This window comes from Ambystoma mexicanum, chromosome 8 (genome assembly GCF_040938575.1).
Source record: "Ambystoma mexicanum isolate Mex_15411 chromosome 8, UKY_AmexF1_1, whole genome shotgun sequence".
Classification (NCBI taxonomy): domain Eukaryota; kingdom Metazoa; phylum Chordata; class Amphibia; order Caudata; family Ambystomatidae; genus Ambystoma; species Ambystoma mexicanum.
In genome coordinates, this window is record NC_090929.1 from 909,979,302 (window position 1) to 909,997,336 (window position 18,035).

General features: G+C 45.4%; 1 protein-coding gene across 1 annotated transcript in view; it reads right to left on the bottom strand.

Annotated features, from left to right (window-relative positions):
* The window catches only part of CHAT (choline O-acetyltransferase), a 692,169-nt gene that overhangs the window by 107,660 nt on the left and 566,474 nt on the right, over positions 1–18,035 (bottom strand). Inside the window, exon 13 of the mRNA XM_069610814.1 lies at positions 14,336–14,398. Coding sequence (XP_069466915.1) covers positions 14,336–14,398 — 63 coding nt within the window. The remainder of the gene's footprint in view (positions 1–14,335; positions 14,399–18,035) is intronic.

Below are 18,035 nucleotides of genomic sequence, written 5' to 3' on the forward strand. Positions count from 1 at the left end.
TTGAGGGCGGTTCCACGTATTCCTAGGGAGTGGAGGCGATCAAGGAGTATTGAGTGATTGATCGTGTCAAAGGCGGCTGATAGGTCGAGAAGGATTAGTGCGGCGCATCCCGCGGAGTCAGCAGTCATTTTAAGGTCGTCCCAGATAGAGGTTAGGGTGGTTTCAGTTCCGTGACAAGTTCTGAAGCCTTATTGGGCGGGGTCTAGGAGTTTGTTGGCTTCAACAAAGGCGTTAAGTTGAGAGTAGGCGGTTCGATCAATGAATTTGGCGAGGAACCTGGTGTTTGATATGGGGCGGTAGTTTTTGGGCTCAAGCGGATCGAGCGAGGGTTTTTTAATCAGGGGTTTGACGTGCGCCAATTTGAATGCGTCTGGAAAGGTACCGGAAGAGAGGGAATCATTTATGATAGATCTTGCGTGTTCTCCTGCGCAGGTGGAGGCAAAGATTTCTTTAAGGGTAGTGGCTGGGCATGGATCCAATGGTGATCCGGTTGGTCTGCGGGCAGATAGGAGTTTGAGAAACTGTTCTGTTGTTAATGGACTGAAGGAGTCGAACGTTGGTTGCGTGGAGGTTGCAGCTGATGGGTTGGGTGCTACGGGCTGAGGATTGTCTAGTGGCTGTAAGAGTGCTAGTTTGGAGGTTAGAGTATTTGTCCTTTCTATAGCCGTGGAGTAGAAGTGGAGGGAGAGTGAGTCACAGAGTGATTGCGATGCGGTCGGGATGGTTGTGTTACAAGCTGGATTGGTGAATTCGGAGATAATTTTGTGGAGTTCTTTACTTGGGTTTTTGCAGTTTAGGATTCGGGAGTTGTAGTGGGCCTTTTTTGTTTTCCGGATTTCGGCTTTGTACCGATACAGGTGTCGGGCCAAGGTGGTCCTGCTCTCATGGGTTTTCTCTTTATGCCATTTGCGTTCTAGGTGTTTGTATAGTCGTTTAGTGGTCTTCAGCTCAGGAGTGAACCATCTGGGGAAAGGGCCACGGCGGGTTGATGGTTTGCAGGAGGGGGTGAGGCGCATCAGAGGTGCGCTAAGCCATGAATCAAGGGCCTCAGGGGTGAGATGGTTGTTGAGAGGGCAGGATGGTGGTGGAGACTGGAGGAGAACCTCGGCTAAGTCTGGGGTGATTATTAGTTTCTTCCAGCATTTGCCTATATTCGGAGGTTCGGATATGAGTAAGGGGAGGGGTTCGGGTGAGTGGATGGTGAAAGAGAGAATGAAGTGATCAGACCAGATGATAGGGGTGGGCTGCATTAGCTGAATCAGGTTGTTGGAGCTAAAGATGGCATCGAGAGTGTGTCCTTTATAGTGGGTCGGTCCGTTTATGTGGGGTTGGAGGTTAATTGCATCTAATCCGTCAACCAGGGAGTATGTCATAGGGTTGGTGGGGATGTCGAGCCATATGTTGAAGTCTCCAAGAAGGGTGAGGTTGGGATGGTTTAGTTGGAGGGTGGCAATAGAGTCGCAAAGGTTATTTGCGAAGTGTCTATCGTAGCCTGGGGGCCTGTAGATTATTAGGAAGCTATGTGAGAGCGATGGTGAGAGGGATAGTTTAACAAGGAGAGATTCGCAGGATGGAATGGAGGGTTGGTTATCGATGATTGAGGCGCGGAAGAGAGATTTGAAGACGAGTGCTACCCCTCCTCCCCTGGACGGACGGTTCAGTGGGATGAGGGAGTAGTTGGGGGGAAAGGCTTCGTTGGCGATTGGGCCGAAGTCATCAGAGAACCAGGTTTCAGTGATGAAAACTAGGTCTGGTTTGTCAGAGGTGAGGAGGTCAAAGATGGAATGTCTGTTTTTTGCTATTGATCGGGCGTTAAATAGGATGCAGTTCACATCGGCAGTCGGGGATGATCTTTGTGGTGGAGGGGGAGGGTGCAGTGGTGGAGAGTTTGGGGGGGGTAGGTTGGGTGATGATAGATGGGAATAGTGGGCGAGCAGAGAGATTGGCAGGCTTCGGGAGGGGTTGGGAGGCTGCGTGTGATAGGATGGTCGGGTTTTGGAAGGGGGATTTGAAAGAGGGATGTTGACGGTTAGGAGTTTCAGTTGCAGCTGATGAGAAATCGAGGGAGAGGGGTTTCAGGCGGGGGGAAGCCGCGGGGGAGAGGGGGGATTGCAGGATAGATGTGATTGGTCGAGATAGGGGGGCGAGGAGTGCTGTGAGATTGAGGGGGACCAAGAACGTTTCCTCTTTAGTTTCCTTGCTGCGACTGGTGTGTGGGAGAGTGGGGGGGTCGGAGGGTGATTGGGAGGCAGCTTCGGTTCTTGCTAGGGCTAGCTGTGCAGTTTTTAGGGAGGGGAAGGGGTGAGGTCGAGTGGGGATGGTGGCAGGGGTATAAGGGGAGGGCGGGAGTTGGGTGATTGCAGGGTGGGGTGTGTCAGGTATGATAGAGAGGGGAGCGGGTATGGGTAATGCTGGTGGGTCGGGGGTGGGGTTCAGGGGATGAGTGGTCTTGGGGTGGGTGGCTCGCCATCGTGCCCCCCTTGCTTGGTGTTTGGAGAGGGGAAAAGCAGGGGGTGCGAGAGAGGGTGGGGGGGTTTGGGAGAGGCGGGAAGGGACGGAGGACAGATCGGAGATGGTGTTTCTGACTGATTCTAGTGGAGTGGGTGCACTCATGATTGGTGCGAGTTTTAAGATTGGTTTAGGAGGGTTTTCTGATTGTAGTTCTAAGATCGGTGATGACACGCTTTTAGGCACACTTCAGGGTTCAACTGCTCAAACCTGAGATCCTTCCTATAACATGAGATGTGATATCCAACTCCTTCCCATTCCAGACCGGAGACCCTTCCTATAACATAAGGAGCGGGTGACACCCCCGCAACCCCTGCTCCACATGTTCGGTATTTATAAAAATCGATCGAATGGTACTGGCGAAATAGGTCAAATTGTACCATTCGATCAATTTTTGGCAGTCAAAATGTGAAGTACCTTGAATAGAAGCACTCTCCCGAGAGTGTTCTGCACGCTCCAAGCGCGTCCACTGTAAAATGTGACCCAAAAAATGCATTTCTATCCTGTTTGAGGAACAGAAATGCAAGCGATTTAGCAGCGGTTCATATACCTTAAAAAAATGAATGACCGGGTCAAGAAAGACCCTGCGGCTCATTATGAGGTTGCCGGTCTGGAAACAACGGTACCGGTAAACTTGCTGCTACTGTTGTTTCCGGACCAGCAAACTACGAGTTCTGTGAGCGGGTGCCTTTCAGCCCACCAGGTCTGACCTGGCGGGCAGAACGGCAACCGCTCGCAGATCTTGACGGATGCACCAGCACTGTTGCACACAGTGCCGGTGCATCCGTCCTCCCCATTCCCATTGAGTCCAGTGGGACTCAATGGGAATGGGGATTTTCCTTTTTCCAGCATCTGGCCGGAGGGACTGCCAGAAAAAAAAAGACTCCAGCGCTAGCCGTGCCGTTTTTACCGGCACGGCTACCGCCGGACTTGTAATGAGGCCCCCTGTCATGCCGTGGCACCCCCAGCTCCCGTGCGCATAGGGTTGCCTAAAATTTCTGCATATTTAAAAGTGCATCTTGCGTGGAAATTTAGGATGCACTTTTACATTGGCAGAAATGCCCCCTGATTTACTCGGAGGTGAAAAAGGCGATCTGAATGGGCATGCATACAAAATATACAAGGGACACCTGAATGGGCACATTTTTAATAATAAAGTGTCCCTTGTGGATTTGGCTGCTCTTTTTTTGGGGCGCAAGTGATTAGATCTGTTTGCGCATTTCATTTCTTGCATTGATACGTTTTGAGAATCTTGGACCCTGAGGATTTTTTTTTTATTGTAGTTTTTGCAGGTTATTTTTTGCAAAAACTGCCTTTTTAGCACAAAACGGCTGTTTTTGCAGGATTTAGTGCAAAACGGCCGTTTTTGCAGCATTTTGCGGGATTGCAAAATTGCTATAAGCTGGAGGGTCTGCTTCCTAGTCAGAGTACCCCACTACCATCAACTCACTCTTTCTCATTACAGTACCCCACTACCACCAACTCACTCTTCCTCAACACAGCCCCTCACTAGCACCATCTCACATTTCCTCATCCCAGTCCCCCACTGCCACCACACCACTCTTTCTCGTTACAGGACTCCACTACTACCAATTAAATATTCCTCATGACAGTACCCCACTACCACCAACTCACTCTTCCATGCGGCAGTACCCCACTACCACCAACTTACTCTTCCTCAACACAGCCCCTCAACACCACTACCTCATCCTTCCTCATCACATTCCACCACTTCCACCATCTCATTCTTCCTCATCACAGTACCCCACTACCACCACCTCCCCTTCCACGTCACAATACACCACTAACACCGCCACACGCTTCCTTGTCACAGTAGTCTAACCACCACCATCTCACTCTTCCTCATCACAGTACCCCACCACCACATCACTCTTCCTCGTCACAGTACACCACTACCACCAACTCAATCTACCTCATTGCAGTACATCACTACCACCAAATTCAGTCTTCCGCATCACAGTCTACCACTTACCCCACCTAACTCTTCCCTGCCACAGCACACCATTACTAATCCCTAGTGGACAAAAAGAAAAGATGAACTACTTGATAAACTAGATGGTGCATATCTGAAGAACAGATATCGATAACAAATGTTGAATTTAAGGGGTTTTGTTGCATTAAATCAGCACCTTAATGTCACGTGAACAAAAGAAAATTCCAGTGAATTTCAAGGGTTTTGTTGCATCAGATTGTTTCACCTTAACAATACCTCACCAAGGATGTTTTTGCACTTCACCTGTTCACCTTGACTGTCCCTCATCCCTCACACACACACACACACACACGCACGCACACACGCACGCACGCACGCACGCACGCACACACACACACACACGCACACACACACACACACACCCCCCCCCCAAAGCATTTGCAATACTAAACATTTAACATTCAAATAAATTAGGCAATTTGGTACAGCATATATATGTTGATTTCTTTGGCACCACGTAGAGGTATGCCCATCGCCACAGTCCATTCATTCCTCCATAACCAACTCAAAATCACATTACAAAGTGCAGAGAAATGCATGGAAATCATACCATCTCACACAGAAGACCGCAGGGAAATGCAGCCCAGGGGCAGGAAAGAGCTACCTATTTGTCTTGAGAAAGAAGAGAATGCGGCTGCAAAGTCACTCTTCGCAAACCCAGGGGTGCTACACTTCAAATAACTGGTTAAAGGACCCACCCACAAAGCTGGATACACCTTAGATGGTAACTTCTGCAATGCCAACGTCAAGACTGTCTCCTCCCCTGTTTGCTTAACCTGTGGAGACCATATGCCTATTATGGAAAGTGATCTATCTGGACATTCTCCTGGAAGAGACTTAACCCCACCACAGGTTGATAAATACCACTGAGGACAGCATAGCACCAATAAACACAATCAAATCCTCACAAAAGAAACAATTTGCTAAATGTTTCACTCCCAAGCTTAATTGCATCAAAAGAAAACTGAAAGCTCAATAAAATCTGGAGAAGAGACACGCCTACTATGAAAAAAATGGTGTACCATTTGGAAGCTATGGTTATACAAAGTGGAAACAATCCAAGGAAAAAAGTCTATTAATAATATCAAATCAAATCAAATCAGCTCAATGCGGTTGATAGAAGTTCACAAAATCACCCAATTCAAATACCCCACAGCCTTGACCATGGCCCAAACACCTGTGCAGGAACACTCTGACTCCACTGCAGCAACTTTAACAATAGAATTCTAAACATCCACCATCAACTATCACATAAGGACCAACGACACAACTAGGGAAACCCGACTAACATTATCTTCAAGCATGACATAAGTAGCTTTTCAACCATCACCATGCAGGATTTCCCTTCCACTTCTCTGTGAACCCTGCAACTCAGTAGGTTCTCTGGAAGATCTGTGCCCCTCTAAAATGTCCAAAATTATAACTAAACATCCTAGACTAGCACCATCCTTTCTAGCCCTTTCAATGCTTTCATTAAGGAAAGGGTTGTCCTTTTCAACTTAAAGACATGTTTCAACAAACCTTTCCTTAAAAAGTCCACAAACAAACCAAACGACTCATCAAATTACTGCCCTATTTCCAACAGCCTGCTCATTGTTAAAATACACTAATCCCTCAGGACATCTCAGTCACCTTTGACACCAATAGTCAAGAGATGCTACTAAAATTACTAGAGGACACTGAAGTAAAGGGAATCGCCCTATGCTGGATTGCCTCATTCCGGAGTGAGAGAACGGAAAACACTCCTGCACATATGGGGTCTTGGATGACTTCAAACAGACTTACTCCACCCAAACAAATCCGAGCTTATGATCTGCGGTGCTACACCGACATACACCAAATCAATCCCCTGTGGGTATGAAATGGGATCTTGCCCAGTGCTGAATTTTGCTGTCAGGAACCTGGGATCACAATGGACAGCGATCTAGAATCATGGAATAAAGCCAACAGAAGGAGCTGCTTCTTCTAACTCCATACCATCTGACACATCATGCATTACCTGAACTTCACACACAGGACCATGGCAGCTATCACAGTGGTAATATCAAGGTTAGACTGTGCCAAGAGCCTTTGACTTGGACACTGGGAATACCTACTTAACAGACTACAAAGAGTCCTACTTGTGGCAGCAAGACAGCTAATGGCTGAAAAGATACAAACATATGATCACAGAACACTTTCCTGATCAAAAGGAGCAGTGACTTCCAAACCCTACATAACCCAACGTGCCTCAGATGGCGGGGGCCCTGAATCTACAACTATGAAATGTAAACACTACTTCATGACAAGAACACTTTGATCCAGCAACGATTAACTATTAACAGCACCAAGCTTCAATTGGAAAACACATGGAGGAAACACCTGCACACCGAACATCACTAACGCCTTACCTTGGAATACAAGCATGACCGTAGTGGATCCTCCACTTCCTCCTCCCGGTCACATGCAATCTAATTGATACAAGGTCCAGGGGACCAATAGAGGAAATTTGGAGGTGTAGTGCAGCTTCTGTTTCAATACTCCCAGAGGGCGTAGTTATGCCAATACATCCAATCACCTTCTCTGTGGGACGTTATTCTGTAGGAAGAATTATCCTAATTGCTGAAATCACTACTGAAACCTTCCCTAGTGTACAATCCTCTCCAATCACTGTTTTCGTTATCCTCCCGTAACCTAGCCCTCGGGGAGCACAGCGTCCAGCTAATCTAGAATAGTACCACAGATACCACCATGAAAGTGAAGTTAACTCCACAAGGCCTCCTTTCTAAAGCTATTCCAAGGGCCAGAGGAGTCAAGCAGGGGTGTCCCCTGGCTCCTGCGCTCTTCCTGGCCTTCTTGGGTGATCTACAAAAAGTAAATTTGTCGACTCGATGCTTTCCGCCCAAAATAGGAAGCGCCCACATAAATAGACTGCTATACGCTGATGATCTAATCTTAATGGATCACACTCCAGTTGGATTGCAGCGGCAGCTGAACAGTCTGGAGGAATACATGAGGACAAACAATTTGGAGATAAACGAAAAAAAAAACAAAATTCATGATTATCTCAATTAGCTCCAAAAAATCGGAAAAGATATCACTGCACCTGACGAAAGAACCAATTGAAAAGGTGCCGGAATTTAGATATCTGGGAGTGATCTTGGACAGCTCGAAAAAAGAAAATGCAATGCAGATGCACTTAAAACTGAAGGTAAAGAAACTGATTGGGCAAGGCAAAGCCATTAACAGGAAATGTGGCCGCTTTTCGTTACTGCCTGTGTTAGAATTTTACAAAAAAAAGGTTGTTCCATCATTTACATATGGGGCAGATGCAATGCCAACTCTTCCAACTACATTTTGGCTGAAACTTGAAGCACAATTCTGGAGATCAATACTAGCCCTGCCGGATTCCACCTCTATGGCAGTGATAAGACAGGAACTAAGTTTACTATCTCTGGAAGGCACAGTAAAAATCAATTCCTTGATGCTATTTCGCAAATGCAGAATGGCAGAAGATCAGCCAATTCATAACTTGATACTAAGAGAAATTAAAAGTGGAACCAACAAAATGTTAAAGGTCTGGTGTACCCGGAATTGTGAATATCTAGCATCAGCGGAATGCGACGAAGAAACTCTGTTCGTAAATCCACCAAAAATACAAAAGAAATTGAAAGAACTGGTCTGGATCAAAACTAAAGAAATAGCATCGCTGAACAAACTAATCCAGCACTTGCCACCAAATACAAGGAGGTTAAACGAAGTGCAGCCTTACATTAAGAAATTTCCATCAAAACCAGCGAGAGACCTGATTATGAGAGCGAGATTGAACCTCTCACAAACTAACAAAATCCTATTCATTAGAGGCTTATCATTGAAAAAAGAATGTCGTTTTGTACTGATCAATCAGTAACGGAATCAATTCGTCACCTGATCCTTGAGTGTCCCAGTACAAGAGGTTTAAGATCATCAAATCTTCCGGACATTCTAAGCGAGTTTGCTTTAAGCGACCAAGAAAATTGTTGGGCTAAGTTAATAGGGGGGGACATAACACGATGGCAACTGGCAACCTTTAACATCGTAAAATATGTAAACTCTGTACTACTGCCACAAACCCCCCTTGTCAGACACCTAGCAACTAAAAGTACTTCTTTTTTGCTTAAAGAATCCGTGAGAAAGAGAATATGTTTCTCAACATGATCACTTTGTAAAAAATCTTAATGATTAAACACAAAAAAAAAAAAAAATAGTACCTTTACTGGTTGGAACTGATTAGACCCGTTAAATCAGGCTGTTTGAAAGATTCCACTGGATGCCCAGTTAGTGTCACTGGGTATGGAATGCTAGGTACAGTGCCTTTCAGTTTCTTCACTGGATTATTTCTTTGCTCCTAACTTTTCATCTGTGTGTCTTTGGAGGTGGCGAGAGGATAAAGCAAGAGGTGGCAAGGAACGGAACAAAAGTTACGTCTCTTTGTCTGGCGAACTGAGCGTAGATTACAGGGTCGTAGAGTGCAAGCATGAGTCAGGCGATACCACAATAAATGCACAGAGAAATACAAAGTTCTGATGCGCATGCAATAGTTTGGGGCACTAATGTGTTTTTTTATGCTACTCAGGTGGCCTTTCAGGAGACGTTCCGGACGAGGCGCGGTTTGGGTGAAGGATCTGCAGCGTAGAACAGCTTCATAAACATTCAGTTAAGTGCAGGTTTACCATGCTGCTTTGTCCCCTTTAGGCAGAGTTCCCGTAGAGACGCGAATAAGGACAAATATGTAGCCGAGCAGCACATGCCTTCTGCATAGGTAAGTGCGTTTTGGGAAACTGCAACACAGAGCATCAGGTGTGTCTTTGGCTAGGGTTTAGATACCCTCCCAAATGTCATGGCCACTTGATCTCACTGCATTACAGAGTACCCTGGGTAATGTAGTGCTGACTCACCTGCCCTCATTTCCTGATTAACCTTGCACCACAATGCCCTCTCTAACCTTTCTCGAGTGTGTTGTGTACCTGAAATAAGGTTCTTGGGTGATGTGAAATCCCCAGCTCGGGTCATACCCAGTGTTCTAAAACTGGTCAGTGATGGTGATATGACAAACACCAGACAAACCTGATTATTAAATTAGAACCAATCCCAGGCAAGCACCAAGCCCTCCTCAACTGATGCCAGCAAAAGACCAGTACAAAATCTCAAACCACACTACTAACCAGGGCAATATCATCCCAATAGAGGGCATTGTCCAAATTCTATGAATTTTCTAGGATTCCACGCACACCATGCTAGCTAAAATTATTGGAATAACAAACACATTTAGGTTGGCAACACAAAACAAGAAGAGACTTGAACAAGTACTATTGCAAGCTTCCATTAAATTGTCCTACTAATTTCACTGGAATTCACCAATCACTTCAATCCCAAATGGCACCAAATAACTTAACCCATCTATATTTCCCTCATTTGTCAAGCCCTCTTCTCCCTGGCTAACCATCTTGTCCTAAAACCTCCTATCACCTTACACTACACAAACGTATTTCCCACACATGGCTACCACATGAGCAAGGCATTGTGGGTATGCATTATATTCGCTCTCCCCTCTTGCTTCTCCACTCTTTTTTACTGCTTACTCTCTGTTCTCTCCTCCTCTCCCTTTCTCCCTTTTCCTATCTCATCCCCTCCTCTCCTTATATTCTTCTATGCACTTACTCTATCAGAATTGTCCCTGGACCTAGTATGATAGCAACCTCATCTGTCTCCTCCACCTTCCCCTTACTTGTTTTTCCTCCTCCTACCCTACAGCACTATCTGAAATGTCATCAGGCCTAGTACGATAGTCGCTTGTTTTGTTCCTCCCCTCCCTTTCTGCACCCCTCTCCCTCACCTTTTGTTTTTCTCTGGCTTTACCAAAAATGTCATCAGGCCTAGTAAGGTAGTCACCTGTCTGTTTCCATTTCCTTCCCACTCTCCCCCTCCCTTATCTATGTCTTAGCTCTTGCACTATCTGAAATGTCGGCAGGCCGAGTACGATAGTTAACTTCACATCCTTACTGTTCATGGCCTGTAAGAATGACATTGTATTTTCCCTTGTTCCCTCCCTTGCCTTGAAGCACTTTGAAACACATTGTGTATAGGCGCTATATAAATAAACAACCATATCATACCACAGGCTTATAATTTACATTTACCATATCCACATTAATTGAGCTATGCATAAGGTTTCCTCTTTAGTCCTATCACACAGCCCACATCAGTGGCCAACACATCTACCCCTTGGATAACATATTCCCAAGTGTCACTGCCAAACCCACAAAATCAATTCAGCATTCAGGATTTAGGCACTTCTGACCCCCACCCACCAACGGAAGCACAGGTCTTGCATCTACTTCTGCTGCTATGCCACAGACCATTCATCACCTTTAATTGGGGAATGTATGACAGAGAGGACAGGATGTCAAGAGTTTTGGAGGAAAGTCCTGGGAGGGAGGAGGAGAAGAGGAGCCTGCGGTAGGATTGGCGAGTTCCTTTCAGATTTTAAAGAGTTCAGCCGTGTTATTGGTGGCTCCAGAGATACAAGCTTGGACATGAGCTCTTTTCTTGGAGCAGATCGAAAGACAGTATTACCTTTGGAGTAGACGGCAGGCCAGTTTGTCAGGGGATGTGCTGGATGACTGCCACTTCCGCTCTGCCTCTTTGCACTTTCGTTTCAAAGTGGCAAAGTCAGACTCATACCAGGAGTTGCATTTGGTGGCATGCTTCATGTGGATAAATTCGAATTTTGCAGAAAAGCACTCTCTAGCAAACACAACGAATTGGCTGCACAGATGGAAAGTACACCTAAATTCGAATTTTGCTGAAAAGCACTGTAAAGCATGCAAAACGAAATGGCTGCACAGATAAGTACACCTAAATTCGAATTTTGCTGAAAAGCACTCTACAGCAAACAAAACTGCTGCACAGATGTAAGCAGAGAGTAAAGCAAAGGTAAGGTATTGATCTTCTTTTGGAGCAGGGAATATAGAGAGCAGTCTTCATGAGGCAAATATGGAGGCAATGCTGTTGGTGCTAGATAAAAAGTTACAGATAGTGGGGAAATGAGAAGGCCGCAGTTTCAACAGGGATAGGGTCAAGGAAGGTGGATGGATCAATGTGTTCCATAGCTGCTTAACAGGGCAAGTGGACGTCCTTAGGAATCCTTTAGGGGTGATGCCCAAAAGAAGTTACAGGAGGAGGTGATTTATACAGGCTCAGACAGGGTCCTTAGTTGGTGGGCCTTTGTGTCGGGGGCCGGATTTTGCCTGTTGGCTCCTGATTGGGCCTAAGAAGCAAAGATTGGCCACTCACAACATGACCTGCAGGTGTGGGAGAGGCACTACAGTGCCTGAGGCTTCGGCGTAGACCATGATGGAAAGAGGCCCAGATGGCTTTCAAACAATGTAAGCACAGCAGTGCTAAGGTTGAAAAGAGCACGAAGCAATAGATTGAGCACAAATGGAGGGTCGCAGTAGGCGGATTCCTGCAATGTTGGCAAAACGGGACAATCTCACTTTTGTATGAGTGCTCGATCTAACGCGCCATGTGTGGGCCCATAAAATGCATCGGGGCTCACCTTGCATGCCAGTGGTGTGAGACTGCTCCTTAGTCTCGTGGGGATAGCAATTGGGCTCTGTGCTGGAACAAAGGCTTTACTGAATGGAATGGAGCCAGGGGAAGGTTCAGACAGAGGCCTTAGTTGATGGGCCTTTGTGTCGGGCCAGCTTTTTCCTGCTGGCTCCTGATTGGACCTAAGAAGAAAAGATTGGCCAAAGATTGGCCCAAGATCTTCCTAATTGCTTCTAATCAGTCTCTTTAATTTATGACTGGGCATACAATGTGGGAGCCTGGTAACACGTGTCTTGTATCAATGACAGGTGTATATGTACCTCTTCCTCATAGCTTTTAAACCATGTCCTGTCTTGATGCAAGATAGAGAATGCATATATTTATCATGAACCCTAATCTGTGTCCTCTAACCATGCTAGGTGATATGCAGCATCCTTGTGGCTTTTAAACATCTCTCTCATAATTCAGAACATATAGGGCCTCATTACACGGATGGCGATGGACCAAGGTGCTATTAGCACCTTGGTCCATGCCGGTAAAATACCGGCACCGCCTTGGTGGAAAGGGGAATTACCGCCCTATTCCAAGGTTGGTGGGGCGGTAATTCCCCCTTCCCCCATTGCCCTTCCCCATTCCCATTTTTGCCCCATAGGGCATAATGGGAATGGGGAAGGTGCTAATTACGGCACCGCAAATGGCGGTACCGTAATTAGCTCCCTGGTCCCTTTGCGGGTTGTTTTTTAACGCCTGCAAAAAGCAGGCGTTAAATTCCCCAATCTGCAAAGGGACCTCGTAGTAAGGCGGTAAGGTTTTACCGGAACCGGTAAAATACCGGTACCGGTAAACCCTTCCCGCCGTCCGTGTAATGAGGCCCTTACTCTTTTATATATACCTTCCATGTGACGTTTAATCTGATTCTGTAGCTATGCTAGGGTTTGGGTACCTTTTTGTAAATTACTACTGATTTCTTTCCTGCACCTGTACTGCACACAACTCCTATACCTTCCTCCTCCTTCTTACTGGTAAAATGTTTCCTGTATCCTCTTAAACCACACGAAGATTCATCGTTGACTGCTAATGGTGACCTTAAAATGCTACTTATTTACTATTCTGATCCAGGCACCACAAAGGAGACTTCAAGGGTATTCCCAATACATATCAAGCTGTGGGTTGTGATCGGGATGGTGGGGGCTGTGAGAGTAGGGGGCGGGAGCATATATTATTGGATACTTTGGGCCTCATTACAACTTTGGCAGAGTATTTAGGTGGTTAACCCGCTCAAATACCACCAAACAGAACTACCTTTACCAGCACTTGGTCCTGTAGATTTACTGTGGGATTACCACTTGCACCACTTGTAATCCTACGGTAAATCTGCGGGACCAAGTGGTGGTAGGGTCGTGTAAGCCCCCTTTTTTGGAGTTCATAGGGCTTCATGGGGGTTTCAGCAGAATTACTGCCAGCAGTAATTCCAATTCCACCCGAAGTAATTCTGACAATTTTGCTCATTTTTGGTGGTAGGGTGATTTACCTCCAGCTTTTTACTGGAGATTTCTCCTCCACCTTACCACCAAACCCATAGTGCGGCGTCACAGTAATGTGGCGGTAACAGAATTACCATCACGTCACCACCGTGTTTTACTGTACCACTGTAATCGTAATGAGGTCCTTTAATTGTATTTGTCTGTGCACCCGGCCCCAAACGCTTTACAATGTCTCCGTCATGACCTATGCCCTCCAGATTTTGATTATCTTCCACATAACTGCAGAAGTGTGCCACAGCACATTCCTACCTGCCCGCCCCTTAAGATTCCAAGGTAAAGTGTATGTGAGACTCTGGAGTAAATTATGAATGTGCATTTCAGGTGTGTTCCACCCAAATTGCTTCGCATTCTATACACAGACTGTATTGAAAATCTTAAACTGTAACCCAGGGCACAAGAGGACACGTAAGCATATCACTGCTTTGGATGGAGCAAGAAGGGCATTTATATATATATATATTTTTAATTAAAAACAAGAGGTAACAGAGTGCAAGTTGTTTTGCATGCGCAAGTACTTTTTCTATGCAATTAATATCTGTTTTCCACAGTTTAGCAACGATTGGAAATAGAGACAACTGCACCGGTCTTTTGCTTAACTTAATCAATCTGATTAATTTGCGGCACGTCTAACGGGCGCACTTGCATAGCGGTGACCGGGTTGTGTTAGCATTTAAAAGTGAATAGCAGTGTTACTCACTAGAATGGTGTAATTAGTCTGAGCCTTGATTGCTTCTTTGAGGTAATGCATCTTTTCAGCATCCTGGGATAGAAAAGAGAAAATACCACTGAGTTACTTGATCTTACCACTGTACAATAGAGGCAGACGCAGGGCTGTAGCTGGCAAGTTGATGAAAGCATGAACTGATTACGGTACATTAGCATCTAGTAAGTGACATCACACATAGCCCTAGCCAATCATGTTAGCCGATTAGCCTTTGCCTCGGAAACCCAGTAGCACTTCTCTTCACCGCCCCAAGTACACATTCCTGAACCATTTACCTCCCTCACACATCTCTGGGCACCTAGACACTTAGTTGACCACCACCTTTCCCCCCACGACCACTGATGATTTTCCCTTCTTCCCAACCACCACCCTTTACCCCTGTGAACCTACCTACTTTCAGCTGCCCCCTTGCCTGCCAATGGCAGCCAAGGGCAATGTAGAAGGGACTAAGGCCAACGATTCTGTTACCACCAGTTTTTTGGGCAGTAATGGAATTGCTGCCATGTCTACCGCACCTGCGAAGTCTGACTTTGGAAGAAAAAACAAAAGTGATTGGGTCTCATTACACGGTAGGCGGTAAGGGTTTACCGGTACCGGTATTTTATCGGTACCGGTAAATCCTTACCGCCTTACTGCGAGTTCCCTTTGCGGGTTGGGGATTTTAATGCCTGCTTTTTGCAGGCGTTAAAAACCAACCCGCAAAGGGACCCAGGGAGCTAATTACGGTACCGCAATTTGCGGTGCCGTAATTAGCGCCTTTCCCATTCCCATTATGCCCTATGGGGCAAAAATGGGAATGGGGAAGGGCAATGGTGAAAGGGGAAATTACCGCCCCTCCAACCTTGGAATGGGGCGGTAATGCCCCTTTCCACCAAGGCGGTGCCGGTATTTTACCGGCATGAACCATGGCGCTAATTGCGCCATGGTTCACCGCCTACCGTGTAATGAGGCCCATTGGATTTTACTGCAGCTGAATTATACTCGCTGTAAATCTGCCAAAATCCCCATGGAGTACTATGGACTCCAGAAATGGGGAATTACAACGCTCTACCACTTCTTGTAATCCCATGGTAAACCCATGGGACTGAGTAGCGGTAATGGTGAATTATGTTGGTGGTAATTCAGCAGATGTACTCCCATATATCAGCCAAACCTGTAATATTGCCATTTTTTTTGTAGTTTTATCCAGTTGATAAATGATCACTGTGTGTTGAAAAGCTGTTAGCACCCTGGACAGCATACCGTGTGATAATAGCTATAAAAACCTTACAGGCAAGCTTTCTAAGGAGGTAATTGACCAGATATCCCATTAAATGCCCTTGCTTCACTTTGGCTTTTGACTTGGTTTTTGAACCATTGGTAAATTCGGACTGTATGGCGTTTATTGCCAAAATATTAATAACAATGGCTTTGCCTTTTTAACCCACCATACAAACTGAATTGTCTCTGGGTGATTAAAGCATCAGTGATGCATGCTCGCTTAGAATGTACTGAACAAGCACTAAGTGAACTCTGGCCAAGGCAAATGTGAGGGACTCTTCTCATCAATTACCTACCAAATCTGTACATGGTATGTTTCTTAAAAAAAAAAAAGAATTGGTGAATTTCTCAACCACTGTTTATTCGATTGTGGTGCTGCTGCATCAGTGGCAAACTGGAAGCCCATATATATCTATGTAGTTCTAATCTGACATTTTTAAAACTGCCACCTCTTTTCATGGAGAGGTACTCCCATACCGAAATGACTTCCACTAACCACCGCCTGTACACCGACACTAAACTGTGCTAATCTTTGTTACCACCACAATGCTTTAGTTTTTTCTTTAAGGACCAAATGGACATTCGCTAGCCTTGTTTTTAGGACTAAGTCAGTATACCTAAAATCGAGAAAAGCACATACGTGCCCCTGAATGGGTTGGCAGGTATCTGTTCCACTGCAGGACAAGTGTGAAAGGGGCTGCATCATAAGACCTGATCTATCCAGGGACAATGCACCAGAAATAGTCAAACCAATACTGGGAAGTTACTGGGCCTGGACCGGAACGTGTGAGAGCAAATTCTAGGGAAAACCGAGGGCAGAATTGCCCCAAACCATTTACTATACTCGATGAATTTTGATTTATGATGTGTCCTGTTCATTGGCAATCCTCAGTGCTTCACGTTGACGGCGGAGCAGAAAGCAAGAAGGTGAACAGCTGTTTCTTTCGCTGCCTTTAGGCTATACATTCCAAATACCTAATTTCTTTCGGATGATGGTAATCCAGTCCTGCTTTTTCCTTTGAATCCTGAGACTTGGGGCTCTGAATTTGAAATGGGAAATCACTGCAATGGAATAGGCCCCCCCTGGATCATGCACTAACCATCATATACTTAAACCTCTGCATCATTGAGCAGCTAGCGGAACATACTAGTGGCGACTCGAACCTAAACCACATAGCAACTCAGTGAAGAGCTTGAGGTTTCCAAAGAGACCATAACGTGACTATCACATGGTGCTCAAATTCAGCCAAACAAAATTCAGTTCCTCAGCAGAACGTCAAAGCAGATCTTAAATTGTTTTTTCTAATGTTAACAAGAACATTCAAGTGGTCTTGTGTCAGTTATTGATAGCGCAGCAGCAGGGTCTAATCTAGGGTAAATCCCACTGCCTGAGCATGAACGTTCGATCATTCAATCGTTGTTCATGACATCTGCCCCCTGCTTCTATCGCACTTAAACCAACATTCTAAGGGGCTATTTGCACAAAATGCTGTCAGTTGTACCTTCCATTTGATTGCAGAGTTGGAGGAATATAACTCGGGAGCAGCCGAAGGGGGTGTCCAGTCAAAGTTTCGAAACATTTGTTTCGAATGTCAAAAGTTCCAACACAAAAGTGTTGAAAAAAAAAAGTTTCACATTTATTTATTTAATATTAAAGGGTTTATTTTAATTTAGTATAGGTAAATAAGTGTTTAGAAAAGAAAAAAAACAGGGGTTTGGGAGGAACCCCCCCCCCAAAAAAAAATCTAAACTTTTTTTTCGACGCTACTTTCCAATATGGTTCTAAATGTAGGTCTTGCTAAGATACAACCCAAGTATTTTACAGTCTGTACAACAGCTAGTTGATTCTCTCCAATTGCCCACTTAAAGTCAGCACACTTAGTTGTCGTGCCGTTGACACACAATACAGTAGTATTTACAGGATTAGCCCGCAACATAATCAGTGTTGTGTATTCAACAAATCTTACTAACAGTCTGTGCAGACCTATCTGTGTTCTGTATATGAACAGCCGGACATTGTCTGCATAACTTAGCCAAAAACATCTTTCGCTAGCAATGACTGGGGGTACACATGATGCAGTTTTCATAAATTATGCCAAGTCAGATATGTATGGATTTAAAAGGCAGGGAGCCAACATGCATCCCTGCCTCAATCCTCTTTCAGTCAGAATAGCCTCTATAACGCGATCTTGGATGCTTATTCTAAACTAGATCTGAGTCCTGCTATCCATATGAATCCGGATGTCCAGAAGATGATCTGGGAATTTCCAATTCTGTAGTTTCTTCAAAAGTCTCACCCTCCATCATATCAAATGCAAGACTCAGATCTATGCATGCCATGTATAAGGGATCCTCACCCTTTCTACTAGCGCGCACCATTAGTGTATTAATCACAAGGCTATTTGCATTCATC